An 18,719-nucleotide genomic window follows, 5' to 3' on the forward strand; every position below is an offset into this window, starting at 1 on the left:
AACACTGTGATGGATATGTAGTATGTGATGACAGGGACCCCATAACAGTTGGTCTGACAGTTTGTGCATAAGAATTGATGAGCACAGTGAGAGAAGTAGTCAATCAAAACGGAGCCCCTGATACACCAAGACTGAATGAAACACTGCTAGCTTAACCCAGGGGATCGCGGTTTCAGTTCACATGTATTACTTATGTAGCAGGTACACTGGCCTAGCTGTTGATAAGAATTGTAACTGTAATGCGGGCTGATAATGTGAATGCTTTGGCCACGAAAACCAGTAATGCTACCTGAGAAGAGATCAAACCGGATCCTCTGTCCATAGTTATTAGTAAATTAATAACATTTATGGAAAAAAAAAGAGAAATGTTCTTAGGGGTAGGTAGAAGTTTGTCACCCAGAAACAAATAGTGGTGCACTGTTCTGTTCACAACTTCCGAAGCACCATCCTGTTTTTATATTTTGAGAGGACATATTTAGTCTTACAACCTTTACACCAAAAAGAACAATAAATATTTTTACAAAGAAAGCAGCATTTATGATTAAGGTACCTCTTCCAAGTTAGGGAACTGGTGCATGTGCTAACATTTTGAGTCAATTGGATATCCAAACGATAATGTGACAGGAGAATAACTAGCATATGCACAGGTAATTTCTTTGTGTTGACCACTGGCATCGGGTATGCTGTCCATACTGCTTTTGATATTGTGAACCGTTTTTCTTGTTTTGTTTTTTTACAGGGATAGATTTTTGGTGTTAAACTATCCAGCCAAACATAGACCAGGAATTTTTCAGCTCAGTCAGTGGGTGAAAGAAGGAAAGTTGAAGGTAGGACATTATACTAAAAGTTATACTTAATGAAATAAACTTTATTTTGGATTGTGCATAGATTCTAGTTTGTTTAAACGTTTTATTTTTATTTTTCCTACTTTGTTTCTGGTCCTTTCGAAAAAAAAACAGTTTGAATTGTGCATTGATTTTATCAGCAGAGACACAAGTAATTTCAAATTAAATTCATTTTGCATTCAGTTTAAGCATTGGTACATTACATCTGAATGTCGGAACCAGGGCTTTATGGTGACGTCTTTTTCTGATTCAGCAATTACGAACAACATAATATTGAAACATATACTTTTGGGCTTTCGGCTTACCACAATACATTATTCAATGTCCTTGTAGTGAAGGGATGTAAGTGATGAAAGTGTATAACGTATCTAGCTGGCAATAACGGTTTACCTAGTGCTCAGTGGGAATTGGGGCCTGTGTCAAAACCTTGCCAGACCACTCTGGTTAGTCTAGATGATTCCAACCCTTCAACTTATATTTAATGCTTCTTCTCTTTTATGGTGGTGTGGCCGGTGAATTGGGATGCAAATATGCCTTCTTAAGCTCATGGCTAGTCCAGTTACAGTGGTAACTAGGGTGGCCATAGTAATTGACTTTGTGCCAGGTGATGGGGATGCTACAGTGAGACTGGCTTTGGTGAGATCGCTTGGGCCCCAATCCTCACAAAGTTGTCTGTGGCTCAGCATTTCTTATAACTTTCTTTGGTTGCCTCACAGGAGGTAAGGTACTCAAAAGGAAACTTTAGGTCCATTGGTTAAATATGAAAGTCTTGTAGCACCAAGTGAGACCTCTGCCTAGGTAAAGGGGACGCCCTACTAAAACAAATTCTGGACTCTGGCCTTGCAAGGTCAATTTGCCCCACTCCCTACCTAGGGTTATTCCTGCACTCACTGAAGACAGCTGCATAATCTAAGTAAGCAACACACACAGCATGTCTCAAATCCATTTTGTACACCAAAAGTACAAGCTAGCGATGTCATGTTAATTAAAATTTTGATTGATTAAATTAGGTATGGTTCCACAATTGAAAAGGATGTATTTAAAAATAAAATGTGTGTATTTTCAGAACTAATAAGCTGATGTTTGCCAATAGATATATTTTAGGCCGACATATTTAAATGGTAATTCATACTGTGTTGGAGAGTCTTACTTCTGATGTTCTTTCTTAGGTGCCAGAGGGCATTGCATGCATGACTGTTTTGATGCATAGAGGCATTAAAAATTCAAATTGCTAAAACATTTTCTTTTTACTTTCACATTATTGCTGCTGACCTTGCCTGATGCACTGAGGTGGTCACTGTTGGTAATCCTGCGATTACCATTAATTGAATCTTATCTTGTCTGAAGTGGTCACAGTTATAATACTGATAATTTGTGTTAGTAGCTCAGGATGAATTTTATTGAACATAAGTAGTTTTTATTGTAGAAAAGGTTTGCAATCCCTGGATTAGAGTATATTTTCAGCCATCTATCTTCACTGTCCAGTCATTAAGAATTTCCTGGAGGGTTCTAAGAAGGTATTTCTCCTTATTAGAAGGCTTCTCTAGGTATTGTGATACTCTCTAAATTGATGGGTTCTCTCTTTTAATCTGTGTGAATGGCTGATTTACAACATCCTTTCTGGAACGTTGCCTTTTTTGGGGCTATTACATGTACCTGGAGAGCGAGTGAACTCCAGGCTGTGTGTACTGATGGACATACATGGTTTTCATTTATAACAAAGTGTCGTTAAGAACTCATCCTTCTGTCAAAAGTGGTATCCGATTTTCACTTTAATCAAACTATTTTTTTGCCTACTCTTTTTCAATCTATCGTACCCAGTAGAGAGACTGCTTCTTAGTCTCAATATGAAAAGGGCATTATGTAAATATTTGGATAAGGCAAAAGAGATTTGCATGGTCAAACTGCAGCTCTTTATTAATTATGGTGCAGTTTGGACAGATACAGCTTCTTCTAAACACACCATAGCCATTGGTTAGTTTCTTGCGTTATTATCTAAAATGAGAAAGCTACTAGGCATTTACTTGGCAACCCTGTGGCCCGTTCCAGAAGTGAGATGAAGGCTACTACTTCTTGTATAAGAAATGTACCTGTTAATGACATTTGTAAGGCTGGTTCTTGCAAGTTAGAACATACATTTGTAAATAATAATGTCTTGAATTTAACTCCAGGATAGTCACTTTGGTGGGACAAGCAGCTCTTTGTAACGTATTTGCTTCAGTAGTTGAAATCTGTGGCAATGATCATACTTTTTGGATTGGAGAAGCTTGGGTCTCCAGTCAACCTTGCCAAGAAGGAAATTTTACTTACTTGTAATCATAGTTCTTCACTCTAGGTATCCCTTCTGATTTCGTAAAATCCCCACCCACCTCTCTGCTGTCAAGGCCACAGATTTTGAACAGTTCAAGGGATGTAAATGCCTTCTTTTTGCTTCTATAAAAAACAGACTGCCTTACTGTCATTCTGCTGTGCATGATGGGATAGTGCATCTTCTTCTGAAGCACTAGGGTCAGATTTTCACTATGTAGGTGCTGTACAATTTCACCTGGGAAAACTCCATCACCGTTGTGTAGTGGATCCATATTTGTCTTTTTTTGTCCTTGGGGAAAATATTTTCCTTGTAGAGAGCCCCCTTCCTTTCCAACACACAAATGATTGTGGCGTTCCCTTCCCAACCTTAAAATGATTTTACTCTTGTAAATGAAACTTTTGTGCGTGTAAATCAGTCTTACATGCACAATTGGCTAGGTGAACTAGATTATCTAATGCTGGATATACAGTTCAAGTGCAATCAAACTGTATACTAGCTACAGTCTCTAAGCATGGCAGCGCTACGAATTAGTACAATGTGGCACAACAGCAATTGCTTATTCATTTACTCTTTGGGGGGTAAAATGCATTCAAAAAGATCTTTAATAAATGCAAATCACTTCTCTTCTTCACCTCTAAAGTAGGAGGGACATTAGCACAGTGATCCTCTGCTCGCATGCTAAATAATCAAATGCTTCATTGATTTGCCAGGTACGAGAGACGATGGTTAAAGGTCTAGAAAACACTGCAGGTAAGAGCTACTACTTGTGTTTTTTCTGTGATAAGTTTGTACAATTACATTTGAGAAGCTTTGGGGCACTCCTGGCGCATTTGAGAATGTTGTTACTTGTTTGCTTATGCATTACCCTTTGTAGTTGTTGGTAGCTGAAAAAATCATTAAAAGTACCTCCATATAAATTCGTTTAATTAGTTAATGTGTATGCCTTTATTTATTTACTTCACTGCAAATGGTAAGGGTGTTTAAAATACAAGAGGGGAAACATTTTAAAAATAATCCTGTCCTTAAGTAATTCGTAAAAATAGGGAGGGAAATATGCAGTTGGGATACGAGCTGAAAGGGGGTGCTGGGGAGAATGCAGTGTCCCGATCATGAGTGGAGTTGGTCCAGGGTGCTGTAAGGATGCAACCATTAGCTCATCTTTTTTTTTCTCAAAGTCAAAGTCAAAGTATTTTTATTTGTTTTGGTACTCGTTTGAGGACCACAAATTTAAAAAAAATTCACACAGTTTTTATACAATTCAATACATTTTCAATGAAACTTTTAAAAATTTATAAATTTTGTAGCAGACAAATTCGTTAGGCGGCCTTTTGCATATTAATAGCAGTTCTTTGGCAGTGACAATCCTACATGTCCGATAGATGGGATCAAGACATGTTAGCCGTGCATTTACAATTTTGACGTTTGGGCAAATAAATAAGAGATGCTCAAGATCCTTATTACCCCCCTGGCAAAGAGAACATAACGGAGAACTGTCTGGTCTCCAAGTGGAGGTAAAGGATAACAAAGGTAGTATACCCAAACGCAACATCGTAATTGACCTCCTTGCACCATGTGTCAGAGAATAGTCTAAGTAAAGCTGTTCGTGCTTATATTCCAGAGATTTAGCATAAGATTTATACACAGACAAATTAGTGCAGTGTAAGTGGTCAAGCTCATAGCTTAATTTGGGAGTAAAGTTTTTTAAATAAAGTTTGAGTTGTGCTGGTGTCCAGGATAACAAAATTTCTGAGCTGATTTTTGCCAGTTGAAGTGCCGCTGTCATATTTCTGTTAAAGATAAAATGTGAGGTATCTTTATCAAATGTCTCAATCTTTAACAGGCATCGCAAAGTACCTTCTTTAGAGTGAAGAAGGTTATATGTCCACCTAATGATATTTGCTACGGCAGTAGCATATGCACTGGTGATTGAAAATTCAAGTCTTAGTGCCTGCACTGGTGTAGAAGTGGAGACTTTCAGTATTTTCTTTAGTATTTTACCCTCTTTTAAATCCATATATGTCCATTGATTTAAAGGAATAAACTCAGAGGCGTACGACAGAACCAGTGGGATCTTTGCTCTGTAAACTTTTAAAAGTGCAGAAAAATGTCTGTTTCCAGTAGCCGAGTACAGTCGCGACATAGCCCCGGCGTGTAAGTCACATTTCCTTTTTAGATGGTTAATTTGTTTAATGTTGCTCATGTTGTGAGAAAAAATCCTGCCTAGGTAGGTATATTCCTCAACCTGCTCTAACCTCTCTCCACCCAGTTTCCAACAGTACTTGACGCCTTTTTTCTTTCTTGAGAATGCGACCACTTTAGTTTTGTTTGTATTGGGGATTAGATAATTTTCTCTAGAGTAGTTATGTAGAATATCTAAAAGGCGTTGAAGTCCGAAAGGCGTTAAATCAAACATGACGATGTCGTCCGCATATAACAGTACGTGTATGCGTTGATTGGCGATCTTCGGAGGCGTACATAACCCTTGTTGCAATTGAGATGGGAGGTCGCTTAAATACAAAGAAAATAAAATTGGAGCTAAAAGACACCCTTGTGTAAGGCCGTTAGACGTGCGTATTATCTTAGACAAGCCCTTGTCGCTCCCCATTTGCACTCGGCACCATGTGTTACTGTGGAGATTCACAATTACTTGTAATAGTGATTCAGGGATTCCCATCCTCCTTAGTTTGTTCCACAGGGTCGGCCTATCCACTCGATCAAAGGCGGTGGAATAATCGATGAATGCTGCGTATATGGGTTGTGATTTTCCTACTACATATTTATCTATGATTGACTGAAAAATTGCTATATTGTCAGTGACTGAGTGATTGGGTCGAAATCCAGCCTGAAACATGGGTATTAGACCCAACGAAAATGCCCACGTTTTTAGTCTGTCCAGTACTTCCGCTGCAAAGATTTTCCTGGCAGCGTCCATCAGCGCTATTTGTCTATAATTTCCTGCTATGTTTCTGTTTCCTTTTTTGTATATGGGAATAATTATACTTCCCTGCCAGGAATTCGGTATTTTGCCAGAGTCAAAGATGAAGTTAAACAGAGGCGAGAGCATCAAGCTCCACTCCTTGGGATCAGCTTGGTAGACCTTAATGGGGATCTGGTCAGGGCCTGACGCACCCGTACTTCTAGCCTTTCTGATATTCATGGCAATGGATACTGCCGAAATTTTGATGATTTTAGTATCTTCACTCTCCATCTCGTATTCTACAGCCTCCCTTACCGTGATAGTTGAATTAGATTTGTATAAGTCGCTCAAGTAAATATCCCAGTCCTCCTCTGATACAGGGATTGCTTCCAGCTTCTTTTTAGATCCAGTCATTTTAGCAATCAAAGACCAGTATTTGCGTTGATTACATTGTTTGACTGCTAATTGGATATCAACCCAGTTGGAGTCCTGGACCTGTTTTTTCTGTTTAGTTTTCTCTCTTCGTATTTGATTCTTTAGTTTGTTGATTTCCACTTTATTTGCCAAAGAATAGTTCAAATACTGGGCTTGGATTAACCTGTTGAGTTTTTTTACAGTTGGTTGATTCCAATTTTTGTTCTTGTTAGTGTTTTTACTTTTCACGTGTCTATCCTGTTGTGATTTGTTTTGAAGCACATTCTTGAGTTTGTAGACTATATTTTCAAAGTTCTTTATAAGGTCATCTGAATGGCTGATAGTCAACAATTGAGTATGGGCGATTAAAGTTTTTAAATAGTCCAAGTTTTCTGAGGACCAATAAATCCGACGCTGGACTATATTTACTTCAGTTTTGGTTTTGTAAAATATTGGCTGGTTGGTAAAGGTAGTGGGTGCCGTCCACAGGGTTGTTAAATATAAGAGAGCATGGTCGCTTTCTTCCGTGAAATGGGTTGAGAGTTGAGTGATTTGTTCCTTTTCATCCTTCCCACAGATGAAGTAATCAAGAGTAGAAGAAGTTCCATTTCCCTGTCTAGTATGTGATGCTGGTTTGTCTCCTTTAGTATTACCATTTAGGATTATCCCATTTATGCTAGGGAGGAATGATAATAGTGATCTTCCTCTCTTATCTGATTTTGTTCCCTTAGGGAATTGTGGGAGGGACGTTTCGAAGGATTCCTCTTTAAAGAGTTTAGCCAATTTCTCAATTTCACTATTTGAGATTTTGCCATTCAAATCACCCATTATAATGTATGGCATAAAGAAGCGATCATCGAGTATGTGAATGATAATTTCCATTAAGTGATCAAATAATATATCGTATTTGCTACTGGGAGGAGCATAGACGTTAAAAAGCAATATTTTATTCTGTATGGCTGATGATTGAGTTTTGAATGACACCTTGATATATTGCAAGTTATCTGAGTTTGTATCTATGATTTCTTGCGACCAAGAGTATTCCTCGCGTAGTAAAATTGCCAGACCTCCTTTTGCGTGGCCCCTTTTAGATTTTTTTGCGGGAATTTCATAGACATAGTATCCTTTTTGAGAGAAGGGTTTGGTTGACCATGTTTCCTGTAGAGCAAGAACATCCGGGTAATTTTTTGTAGCTTCTTTCATTTTTTTAGCAGTTTTCCCGGCCAAATTCCATGTAGTTATCGTCAAACCTTTGCTAAACCAAATGTTGTTGAAATTTATCCGTTTTTTTACAGTTTAAAGTCTCCGATAACCATGCCCAACATTCTATTGATTTCCCAGCATCGCTTCGTTCTGACTCGCGAGACCATACTGTCCTTTCACCATGAGTTACTTGAATTTTTAGTGTGTCTTTTCCCATAGCATTTGGTGCAATATCTCCCCAATTGGTATTGAAATTTTCATTTCTTTGGTCGAATAATCTGGTTATTCCGTTATTTTGGATTCTTCTTCTAGGTTCAGATATTAATATTACATCATAGCCATTCTTATGTAGGATTTCCTTCTCACTTATTATTATTCCTGGGAGTACTGGAGACGGAAAAGTAACTTGTGCTAGTTTGTCATTGTCTTTGTTTGGAAAGAGCACCAGGTCTATTTCTTTACTTGTAAGTGATTGTAGAGGTGGTATTTGATGTAGGAGATTAATTATTCTGCCTCGATTGAGTGGCATATTGTCTGTAGGAAAAAGTTCTTCTATTATTACGTGCTTTGATGGTGTTCCTCCACACGGCTGGGATTTGATATCATGTAATTCTTTTGTGACATTAAACTTCGGCCCTGATGTTTTTGATATTGGGGCCGGACAATATTCTTCTGCTTTTGGATTCAGAGTTTTCACCATCGGTGTTGTTTGTAAGACCGAAGGTTCCACGGGGTTGTTTGAGAAGATAGGTTTTTGGAATTTAAGCTTACGGCTGTTTTTCTTTTGAATTCTTCTTAATGGCTTTCTTCTCTTTTTCTTACCCCTGGCTTCTTCATGATCTTTAGTTCTTAGAGTCTTCCCGGTTTGGTTTGGTTCCTGTTCAGTGGGAACTCTAGTTATCTCCACTTTATTATCACAAACTATTGAGTCTAAGTCAGTATGATTCACATTTTCTGAAAAAATGGGGTACTGTTTAATTGTATTTTTAGAAGTATTTTTGAATTCTTCTCTGAATAGTCTCTTAAGGGAGTTGGTGATAGGGTATTTTTTATTTTTTCTTGCTTCATTGGTTTTTGACTCTATTATTGTTACTTCAGAAGTTTGCGAGCTTGTTTCTCGTTTTTTTGGAGAAGAATTTCCGTTTTTTGGATCGTCTTCCAAATGTGGCATATTATCTGTTTCATGTTTTTTTGACAGTACATTAGTTAGATCTTTTTTCCTTTTTTCTTCCACTAGGAATTTAAGAATACCTATTTGTACGTCAAGAGTGTCATCTGAATTCGCTAGAATTTGACCAAGGTGGGTAAGGACTGATTCCAGAATTTCCTGCAGGGAGAAGAGAGCTTTTGACAAGAGAGAAACAGAGTTTGCAGAGGTTGAGTTTGGGAAGAAAGGATCAGTAAAGGTCGCGTGATTAGAATAATGATGGGGTGATTTTTCAGGAGAACTGGTAAGTGGCTGTTTCTGGCTAAGTGGTGTTTCCGATTTTTCGTTTTCTATTTTCATGGTGTTACTTGCAGGGTCCTCTAGACAGAATTGGTTCTCCAGAAGTTTTATAGGGGTTAAGGATTTGATTTGAGACATTTCATGCACCGATTTTTGATGATCCTCAACTAGAGAGATCTTTATTTGGTTACTCTCGGGGGTTGTGAAACTTTGATTGTGATTGCTTTGGTGGGAGGAAAATAGCGACTGATGTTCGGACTTAGTTTCCATGAGATCGAACATATTTTCTACTTCAGAGGTATTGATAGACGAGTGTTTTTTCGCAGGCAGAGTGGAGAAATATTTCTTTATAGCTGGCGTACAGGATAATTGTCCTGGTTTCTGTGCCTTATCAGATGATTTTCTAACAGCTTCCTCAGTGCCCATGCGCCTCATGTATATTGTGCGTGATCGTAACTTTTTTAATGCCATGAGGGAGACCTACGGGTCTGCATAAGGTTTATACGGTTACTAATTTTTCAACAAAGGCTTATAAGTTTGATTTAGGTATCAGGTTTAGGGCCTATTGAAAAAGAGAATGTTATATACGTAACTGAGAGTGAATAATGTAATGATCCCGGTTCCTTAACCTTGATCAACTCCTAGATGAATTAGATGTTAATATGCGCATCTCACCTTGGATGTTTGCGTATGATTCCTGTTACTTATGATGTGTAGAGTAGACAGGGAAGATTAAAATGGGGTGGCCCGTCCCGTCCTCGGTCGACCCCGGACGACCACAGACGGCCCGCCCTTTGCCCGGGCTTCGCCCCGTGCTCCGACCCGCGCGCGTCCCGCGGTGCGCGTCACAGGGTTTGTTGAAATATTGATTAGGGGTGTAGGGGCGTGGCACTGGGAGGGGGCGCGGCTCACTCGGGAAGAGGAACCAGCTACAGGTGTTGGCTGCTGGTCCTCGCAGTCCCGGGGCCGGCGCCTCTCCCTCCTCGGCGGCCACTCGTCACACGCAGCACTTCCTTAAGACCAGCAATGTCAATAGCAAGGATTTAGCTACTCCAGTAGCGAGACAGGAATCAGACAGCACAGATAGCTTCTCAGTAACGAGCGGCTCCCGCGAAGCGGGGGCCGCGAGAAGTTATACGATCTTGGCTGGGGGCGTGGCACTGGGAGGGGGCGCGGCTCACTCGGGAAGAGGAACCAGCTACAGGTGTTGGCTGCTGGTCCTCGCAGTCCCGGGCCGGCGCCTCTCCCTCCTCGGCGGCCACTCGTCACACGCAGCACTTCCTTAAGACCAGCAATGTCAATAGCAAGGATTTAGCTACTCCAGTAGCGAGAGAGGAATCAGACAGCACAGATAGCTTCTCAGTAACTCATCTTTTTGCAAGTGGATGTGATCCAGTTTGTCTTTCGGGAATCTGTGGAAGAGTAAAGTGTAGTAGATCCACTCACGTATTCAGATCAAGAGGCAGAACGCTCCAGCTCGAGACTGCTTAGTCCATGGTTGACTACTGATTCCCCACACAGTTGTATGTGCCATCAATCCTTGCAACTGCCACCATGGACTCCAGGATCACTTTAGCCGTTCTTTTGGCTAGAATATCCTAAGACTGATATTTTGCACGTGCATGGCTGAAGGTGCTAACCCAAACATTTACCAGAGGGAAGTGCAAGGGGTGGAAGTTAGATTGGCATCTGTTTTCGAAGACACAACGCTTTGGGAGTGGAGGGAGGAGGAGGCACAGGTGGGTGGTGTTTCAATACCACATGCTTTGGATCGCAGACTCCCCTATTGTTCAGCTCGTTACGTAGTATCTATACTACTATTATAAAGAGAGAACTCAACCCTTTTGGCAAGGTAAACTCGGGAACCACAGCGCCAATCCACACACCCGATACATCCTTGAAATTGTCAAGGTGTGTAGATGGACATAGGCTACATAAAATATAAATAAAACGTAAATTCAAAAAATTAACTTTAAAAACAAAGTAGTCCCCTGAAAGAAGCGCCGGCCGCGACATCTGCGTCATGACATAGAGCGTCTGCGTCATGACATAGAGAGCGCGGGCAGGGGCGTAACACAGGCCCCCCGCAGCCCACACAGTACAGTAATTTACAGCATGATGCACGCACCATGCTAGGACTTAGTTTAAAACTGTCTCCTCAAATAAATGAAATGCTGCGTGCGCCGTGCGCAGCGCACGCACACAGCTTAGTGGTCTTCAACCTCGGGGTGGGGCAGGGGCTGAACTGGAAGGTTCATGCTCAGTATAACTGCATTTGAGGCACAGGCTGGTGGGTCCTGACTTCTGAGCACTGAAGGGGTGAGTGAAGCCATATTTAAAATTGCGGTATTAGTCCCTTATGGGGAGGGGTTCGTTTCCTAAATGGCACAGCTGTAGCAAACTCTACACTCCATAACAGTCCCTCAATGCTTAAAGATTTCACATATCAAGCCGAGCGCCTATCTGAATAAGTTGGCCGGCAGTTTGTCCCGGGGGCGGCGAGTCTATTTCTCTGACCTCGTGTTTATATCCAGCAAGCTCTTATTCTAAGGGAAATATTGCTCGCCGTCGTGAATCACGATTTAGGAAGGTGTTCTGAAAAAAGGCGTCTTATTACCGATTCAGCAGCTTGAGTTTTTTAACCAGAGGCCACCCAAGTCTGGCGATAACATCACAGAGAACCGGCTGGGATCTTTTCCCGACTCTCTTGTTGCATAGTTAATTTTACTCCATGTCATTTTTCATGTTTTTCAGTTACTCCAAGTATGTGGTAAATTAATTTCCAGCATATCTAAGGTCATCATAATATGTTATCGGGGACATTAGGATGCAATTAAATTAATGTCTTGAGATTTGTGGTTACAAATAAAACCAGCGATATTTGTGCCAAATAAGGGGGTTCCCTTCCTTGGGTTTAGCGGGACGTGGGCCGCTTGCACGTGCATTCGTTTATTTCTCTTAGCAGAAATTACATTTTTTCCTAGGACCAGCCACACTCTGAGGGGGGCCATCCTCGAGGGGGTTCATGCAAGAATCAATGCCCAAAAACATCACACCAACGAGGAAGTTTCCTTAGCATTTAAACTCTGGTTTTACCTAGATTACCACACAATTAGAAGAGGGTGTTAATATTTGCACCATCCAGTGGACTGTTTTCATTTCACTTTCTCTTTGAAAAACTGGCATGGTTTGGGTTTTCCTTGGTTTAACCACTAAAATGGCGGAGAGGGTGAATCACTGCCTGGGGCTCCTTTTTATTCTGCTGCTCCAACCATTGTCTTAAAATAAACGTCTTTCCTTAACCATATATATGCAAGTTCTTATAGGCAATATTTTTTAAATTAATCAGGGCTAGGCTGCTTTCCCAGCAACAACGTTTTACAAAAAGTCCTGAAGAAACAAACAGTAAAGGCAAAGCCAAAAGACTGAGGGTTAATGCCAGATCGGTTGGATTTGCCAGTTCTTACTGGTGGTACGCTGTCATAATTTATACTCTTACATCATGTGGTTACACACCAGATCAGGTGCCTTCCCATTTTCATCTGCCCCCTTGTAACATAACATAACACATGTATTTGTAAAGCGCACGTTCACCCCTACCAGGGTATCTTGGCACTGTTCCCAACTCAATGGTACTGATTTTATTGACCTCAGAAGGATGAAAGGCTAAGTGGACCCGACATTTTTCGAACAGGCCTCAGAAGGATGAAAGGCTAAGTGGACCCGACATTTTTCGAACATGTCATGGCAACTCACCCTGCTCTGAAAGGAGCCATTTAGCCTGCAGCCCATTAGGAAAATGCAAAAACAAAACAATGACCAGGCCGGCCCTGTAAGATTCCCTGTCTGGCAGCCAGTGCAGCAGATTCCTGTGTTGTGTATATGTCTCTATGCCTTTAGTATTAATGTTTGCCTGTCTACATTTAAATTGTGGGGTTTCCTGTTCTTAGCACAGCTGTAGGGAGTGTGTAAATTAATTTGCATTCAAGTTGCGATGAAAGGATGTCTTTCCAGACCTATTTCCAATCCTACAGCTGTAAGTGGGCAACCTTATAAGTGACATCAGTTTGTTACCTGCTAATGTTTTGCGATGGACTCAAAGCAACGTGTCAGTATCACTGACGGACAAGGCCACTAGAATTATGTGGCAGGAGAGGCCCAAACTATCTGCAATGTTGACTAAATTATGTGGGGGAAAGAAGGCAAATTATGCGGCTTAATACAGCATATGTCATGACATTATTACTTTATGATTTTGTCATTTGTACCCCGTTAACACTGTCTTAGCAAACGTTTCACCCAGAGGCGCAATGTTGACTAAATTATGTGGGGGAAAGAAGGCAAATTATGCGGCTTAATACAGCATATGTCATGACATTATTACTTCATGATTTTGTCATTTGTACCCGTTTAACACTGTCTTAGCAAACGTTTCACCCAGAGGCGCAACTAGAGCCACATTTGGGGGGGGAGCTAAGAAAACATTTTGGGGGGGGGCTGAAACTTTAAGCAGTAGGTAGAGTGGCGCTGCAGGGTCTCTTAGAAGGGGTGAAACATCAACAAAGCCTCTTTAACATGAACATGGTCTTTCAAAGACCTGTGACGTGCTCGGGTGCGGCTGTGTGTGAGCCCGGGACCTGTCTGAGCCCGGGCTGCCACACACGAAAGGGGCGCTGAAGCCCTTTGATTCCAATGGGTGTTGCGCCCCTGGTTTCACCCCATCAGTACTACTTTAAAACTCAAATACAGCAACAAGCTACTGAAAGGGGACCAGTCAACCATCAAGAAGAGCCTTCTATCGTGCTGCAATACATCGCTGCATTCTAAGTAACCTTTGTTCTGTTTCAGCTAGAAACACATTTCTGTAAAAATTTGCAAATTATGCAGCAGATGTTGGATTATGTGGCAAATCCATAATCATACAAAAACACTAACTGCACAAGCACATAATTCCACTAACCCTGCTCATCTTCTATACTACTATTATAAAGAGAGAACTTGCACTTTTTGGCCAGGTAAACTCGGGAACCACAGCGCCAATCTACACACCCGATACATCTATGAAAATGTCAGGGTGTGTAGATGGACATAGGCGACATTAAATAAATAAAAAAACGTAAATTAAAAAAATTAAATTTGTAAACAAAGTAGTCCCCTAAAACAAGCGCCGGCCGCGACGTAGCGCTGATCGCAACCGACACCTAACGTAATGACGATATGCGGGGAGGAGCGGTGACTTGCGGCGAGGAGTGGACTTGCGGCGAGGAGTGGCGGAGGAGCGGTGACTTGCGGCGAGGAGTGGACTTGCGGCGAGGAGTGGCGGTAAGGCAAATGCAGGCGGGAGGCGGGAAGCGGGAGGCAGGCGGCGGGAGGCTCAAGGCGCAAGGCGGGAGGCGGTAGGCGGTATAGCCAATGTCGGGGCGGGCGGGAGGCTCAAGGCTGAAGGCTCAAGGCGGGAGGCGCCATGGCCAATGTCGGGGCGGGAGGCGGGAGGGATGCGGCCTGGGCAATGTGGGGGGGGGGGTGCACAGAGGCTTAAAATGCTGCCCCCAGCCCCCTTCTGCCCCGGGCAAAGCCGGGGCGGGCTGCTAGTTAATAATAATTTCTGACTGTACGTTTGCAGTTCTAAATATAACACATGTATTTCCAGCTTGTGTTTTTGTTCACCATGCAGTGTTGGGTTCGGAATGTAATAAGATATAATCCCAAAAGTGCTTTCGATCCCCATCATGGAACAGATTGCTCAAGCACATGTCCTTGAACCCCACAATGCACTATGGCACAGGTGCCACCTCAGATTGTCTGCATGTTTTTTCTCCATCGAGAATGTGTCTGAGTTCACAGTGATGATACATCATTTGACTGCCTTCTGCTGCACAATATTTGGGGAGGTGGGAGGGCGCATGTGAATCTCCTTCACTACCAGCTACAATCCATGTTTTGCAAGTAGGCAGCATGTTCTGTTTACAGCAGGTGATGATGTAGAACAAGTGCATTGACTGGGAAGTAGTGGAAGTTCCCTAGAAAGCAGTAACTTGCAAGAAGTGGAGGTCATGGTATGAAAAAGTGTTTTTAGTACTGTCTGCCCAACATACACTTCTTTTCATGCTTGTATATCGACTTGGTAGGGTGTACTTAATTGTGAAGTGATGACTATGTGGCTGCTTTACAAATACTGCCTAAGAAAGCTATAGAGTATACCTTAAAAATGCTATGGAGTATGTGTTTATCTTTACGCAAACAAAGCTGAATACCTTTAACCCCTTCCATGCTGATGACGGAATCGCTCCGTCATCAGCTACAGTTGAGCTGTGCTGATGACGGAGCGGTTCCGTCATGGCCCGGCCGCCGCGCCTGCGCGGCGCTGATTTCGCGCCTGCGCGGGCGTTCTAAAGAGCGGGGCGGGTCATGACGGAACCGCTCCGTCACCAGCACAGCTCAACTGTAGCTGGTGACGGAGCGGTTCTGTCACCAGCATGCGGCGGCCGCGCGGCCGCCCCGCCCCTTTAGCGCTGCGGCGGAATAGCCGCCGCAGCGAAGGGGTTAACAATTCTTCCTAAAACCTTAGCAAACGTTGGTTAGTCTTTTTAGTTGTGCTTGTACATGAAACGTAGTATAGGTTATTTTCTCACATCAAGTGAATGCACAGTGTTTGTTGTCTTTTTTTCGTGTGTAATAATTATCTTGTTTTCCTTTTTCAGATGCTTTTCTATCAATGATGAAGGGTGGTAACATCGGGAAACAGATTGTGCAAGTTTCTGGATAGAGCACTGTTATTTTTTGTGAGAAAAATAAAGCAAATACCTCTTTTTGAACATTCAGAAACATGGAGTCCCCTGCAACACATTTGGAAACTCAAAAACATTGCTCTCCGTGGAAGGGCCTGGAAGTCACAGTTGCATTTCTGTATTGGTATCCTTAAAGCATTGCAACTTCAGTAAAGTTGAATGTAAAATTGTTGTGGCTTTATAATTTACATCTGCATCTTAGGAGAAGAATGAGATGACATTGGTTTCCTGCAAGCAGTTCATGGGTTCGTTTTTAAGGATGGTGGTTTATGTTTACGAATCTGTTAGGAAGCCAGTGTGCATCCAAAACAAGATGATGAATCTCTGTCACAAGACAAAATACCCTTCATCATCAAATGTTTCTTTAGCATAGCAGTACAATTGAAATCCGCAATACACAAAACTCCAAGGTATGAATGTAAGGGTCAAAAATGCGGTAAAACTCATTAAGACAAAGAGTCTTCCATAATAAATATTCAGTACAAATGTGCGCAATTACTGTAAAAGGTGTCCCCTCCACCCTCATCCCCCTCCCTAAAAAAACGGCTATATTTGTAGTATCCTGAAGAATAAGAAGGGCAAGCTTTGCAGATCAGATTCCAAAAATGATATCTATGTATTTTCCCAAAAGTTTACATTCAAGCATCTGTTCTGATTGTGCTTTGCTCCTATAAGTACCTGAATATTTATATCAGAAAGTATATTAGGTTTCCTTTCCTCCATAGAAAATAATTCAAAGATTTACAAAATGTTGAAGGAGCTAGAGTAAAGACCTTGGCAAAAGATTCAACAATATAGATACATTATTTGTTTGATACTTACAATTTAGGTAAGGTGTGGGATCTGCTCAGCACTAACAATCATTGTGCAGTCTGCAACACATTCTTTCCTTTTCCTCCCCCATCCATGTAAATCGTAACCATTCAGTGGAGTTGATGCAATATGAAAATCATTTTTATAATTTAGTTTCAGCATTCCGAAGAGCTCAAATATTTGCCTTAGAAAACCATAGGAACTGGTCAAAATAGCACTACATGGCATCTACAGAATAAAGATGTGTCAGAGTATTCTCAAGTCATACTCGAAAGTAGAGATCAGTGGCACCAAGTGGATTAAACTGGGCATCAAGTGGGCATGTAGAGCAATGACTATTAATGTGATACCTGGTATCCAAGTGCAAATGTCTATCCCGGTCCACAGAGTTTAGTAAATAGACGGTATAATGAGTCCAAATGTCCCTTTATCTTGGTGTTAAAGACCAATGTAGAAGAGTTTTTAGAGAGTCCTCAATTTCATTATAGAATGCAAAGTCTACTGTTGCCTGCCAACTGTCGAGAGAGGAACGTCTCCATCATGCACTGCTTGCGACCTCACTTATTACATCACTCATGACATGGGCCTCCAAGACTGGTGCGTTGCACAATGTTGGCTTTGGGTCAGCAAAGGCCTTCTGACCCTCCCCAATTCAGATAATTTTTCATGGCTGCTTCTTTGAAGCAGGAGCTGTCAAGGGGTTAGCAGTAGTCCATAGTTAGCCACAATGTTCCTGTAGTATTTAGTAACATCGAGAAAAGCCCTTTCCTTGGTCTGAGTTATGAGACCTCGCTAATTCAGTAATGCTTGCACTATTGCCTCTAAAGGGAGAATCTTTGCAGTCCCTACTGTGTTTGAGAAAGACCACAGTGAACTGCCTCACTAAACACTTAGCAGCCTTGATGATCAACTGAGCCCCTGCATTTTCATTAACACCTGCTCTTGGTAATTCCGGTTGTCCAGTGGTCCTCCCATAAACTGCTAAAGATACCAGTTTCGTCCAGAATGCAGAATTGTGCAAGTCTGAACACATATAGTTGACTAGTAACTAGAAATCAGCAGGGAAAGTTTTTAACCCAAAGGACAAACATATCATTAAAATAATGGAGCCCCGTGGTGTAGAAAATGGATTCTTCTCCTGTGCACCTGGTGCTATGGTAATCTTGCAGTAGCCAAATGTCAGATTGATCTTCTCAATCTGTCCACCAGCTCATCATTGTGAGAGATAGAATGTTCATTTTTTTAAATTTCACAATACTTTACCTACAGTGAGAGCTCCCCGTGGTAAAGTATAGGGAAAAGTAAATCATTTATTCAACTAGAAAACAATTAATAAAAATATATTTGCCAAATATTAATGTACATTTTTGGTTATATTTATTTTTGATGTAGATCAAAATTTGAGAAACAAAACAGCATTATTAACTTCATTAAAATTTCAAATTTAATTTGAATATATTAAATTAAAATTATTTTCGGAAGTTTATATTACAAATAAAATCAAAAAAGAAATATCGTATTAGTAAATATTAAGGGCCTTATTCTGAGTACCAATAACAAAATACAATTGTCCCTAAAGGAATTATTTCTACTGTCTTGTTATTTTAGAATTACGTCACAAACGTGATCATTAATGAACATGTAGGAAAGGAATATCTGAATTTAAGCAAAATACTCCAATGTATCAAAACATTACATTTATTTTTATTTTTATTCAAGTTTTTATATCAACTTCTTTTCAAGTTTTTTGGCAACTACCACAAAGCTGATAATTTAGATTCTTATTAACAGCAGTGCAAAAACACCTTTTGCTCAAATAATGGATAATTGAAACACCATTACAGATGATAATTCACCATACTGTTTCATCTAGTACATCATCCCATAAATGAGAAAAAATATGCAAAACGGTGCTAGATGTCGACGTTTCGGTCCCTCGTTGGTCTAGTCGATCCGTAGGACCATCATCAGGACGATGACG

At 41.1% G+C, this 18,719-nt stretch overlaps 1 protein-coding gene across 4 annotated transcripts in view; it reads left to right on the forward strand.

The window, feature by feature from the left end:
- PTGR2 (prostaglandin reductase 2) overlaps positions 1 to 16,096 on the forward strand; it is a 465,729-nt gene extending 449,633 nt beyond the window's left edge. For all 4 annotated transcript variants that reach the window (XM_086937253.1, XM_086937255.1, XM_086937256.1 and 1 more), the window contains 3 exons: positions 740 to 827; positions 3,867 to 3,906; positions 15,839 to 16,096. In XM_086937253.1, coding sequence (XP_086793379.1) covers positions 740 to 827; positions 3,867 to 3,906; positions 15,839 to 15,903 — 193 coding nt within the window. In that variant the 3' untranslated portion in view covers positions 15,904 to 16,096. The remainder of the gene's footprint in view (positions 1 to 739; positions 828 to 3,866; positions 3,907 to 15,838) is intronic.
- The last annotated feature ends 2,623 nt before the right edge of the window (positions 16,097 to 18,719 follow it).

Source organism: Lissotriton vulgaris, chromosome 9 (assembly GCF_964263255.1).
Source record: "Lissotriton vulgaris chromosome 9, aLisVul1.2, whole genome shotgun sequence".
Classification (NCBI taxonomy): Eukaryota; Metazoa; Chordata; class Amphibia; order Caudata; family Salamandridae; genus Lissotriton; species Lissotriton vulgaris.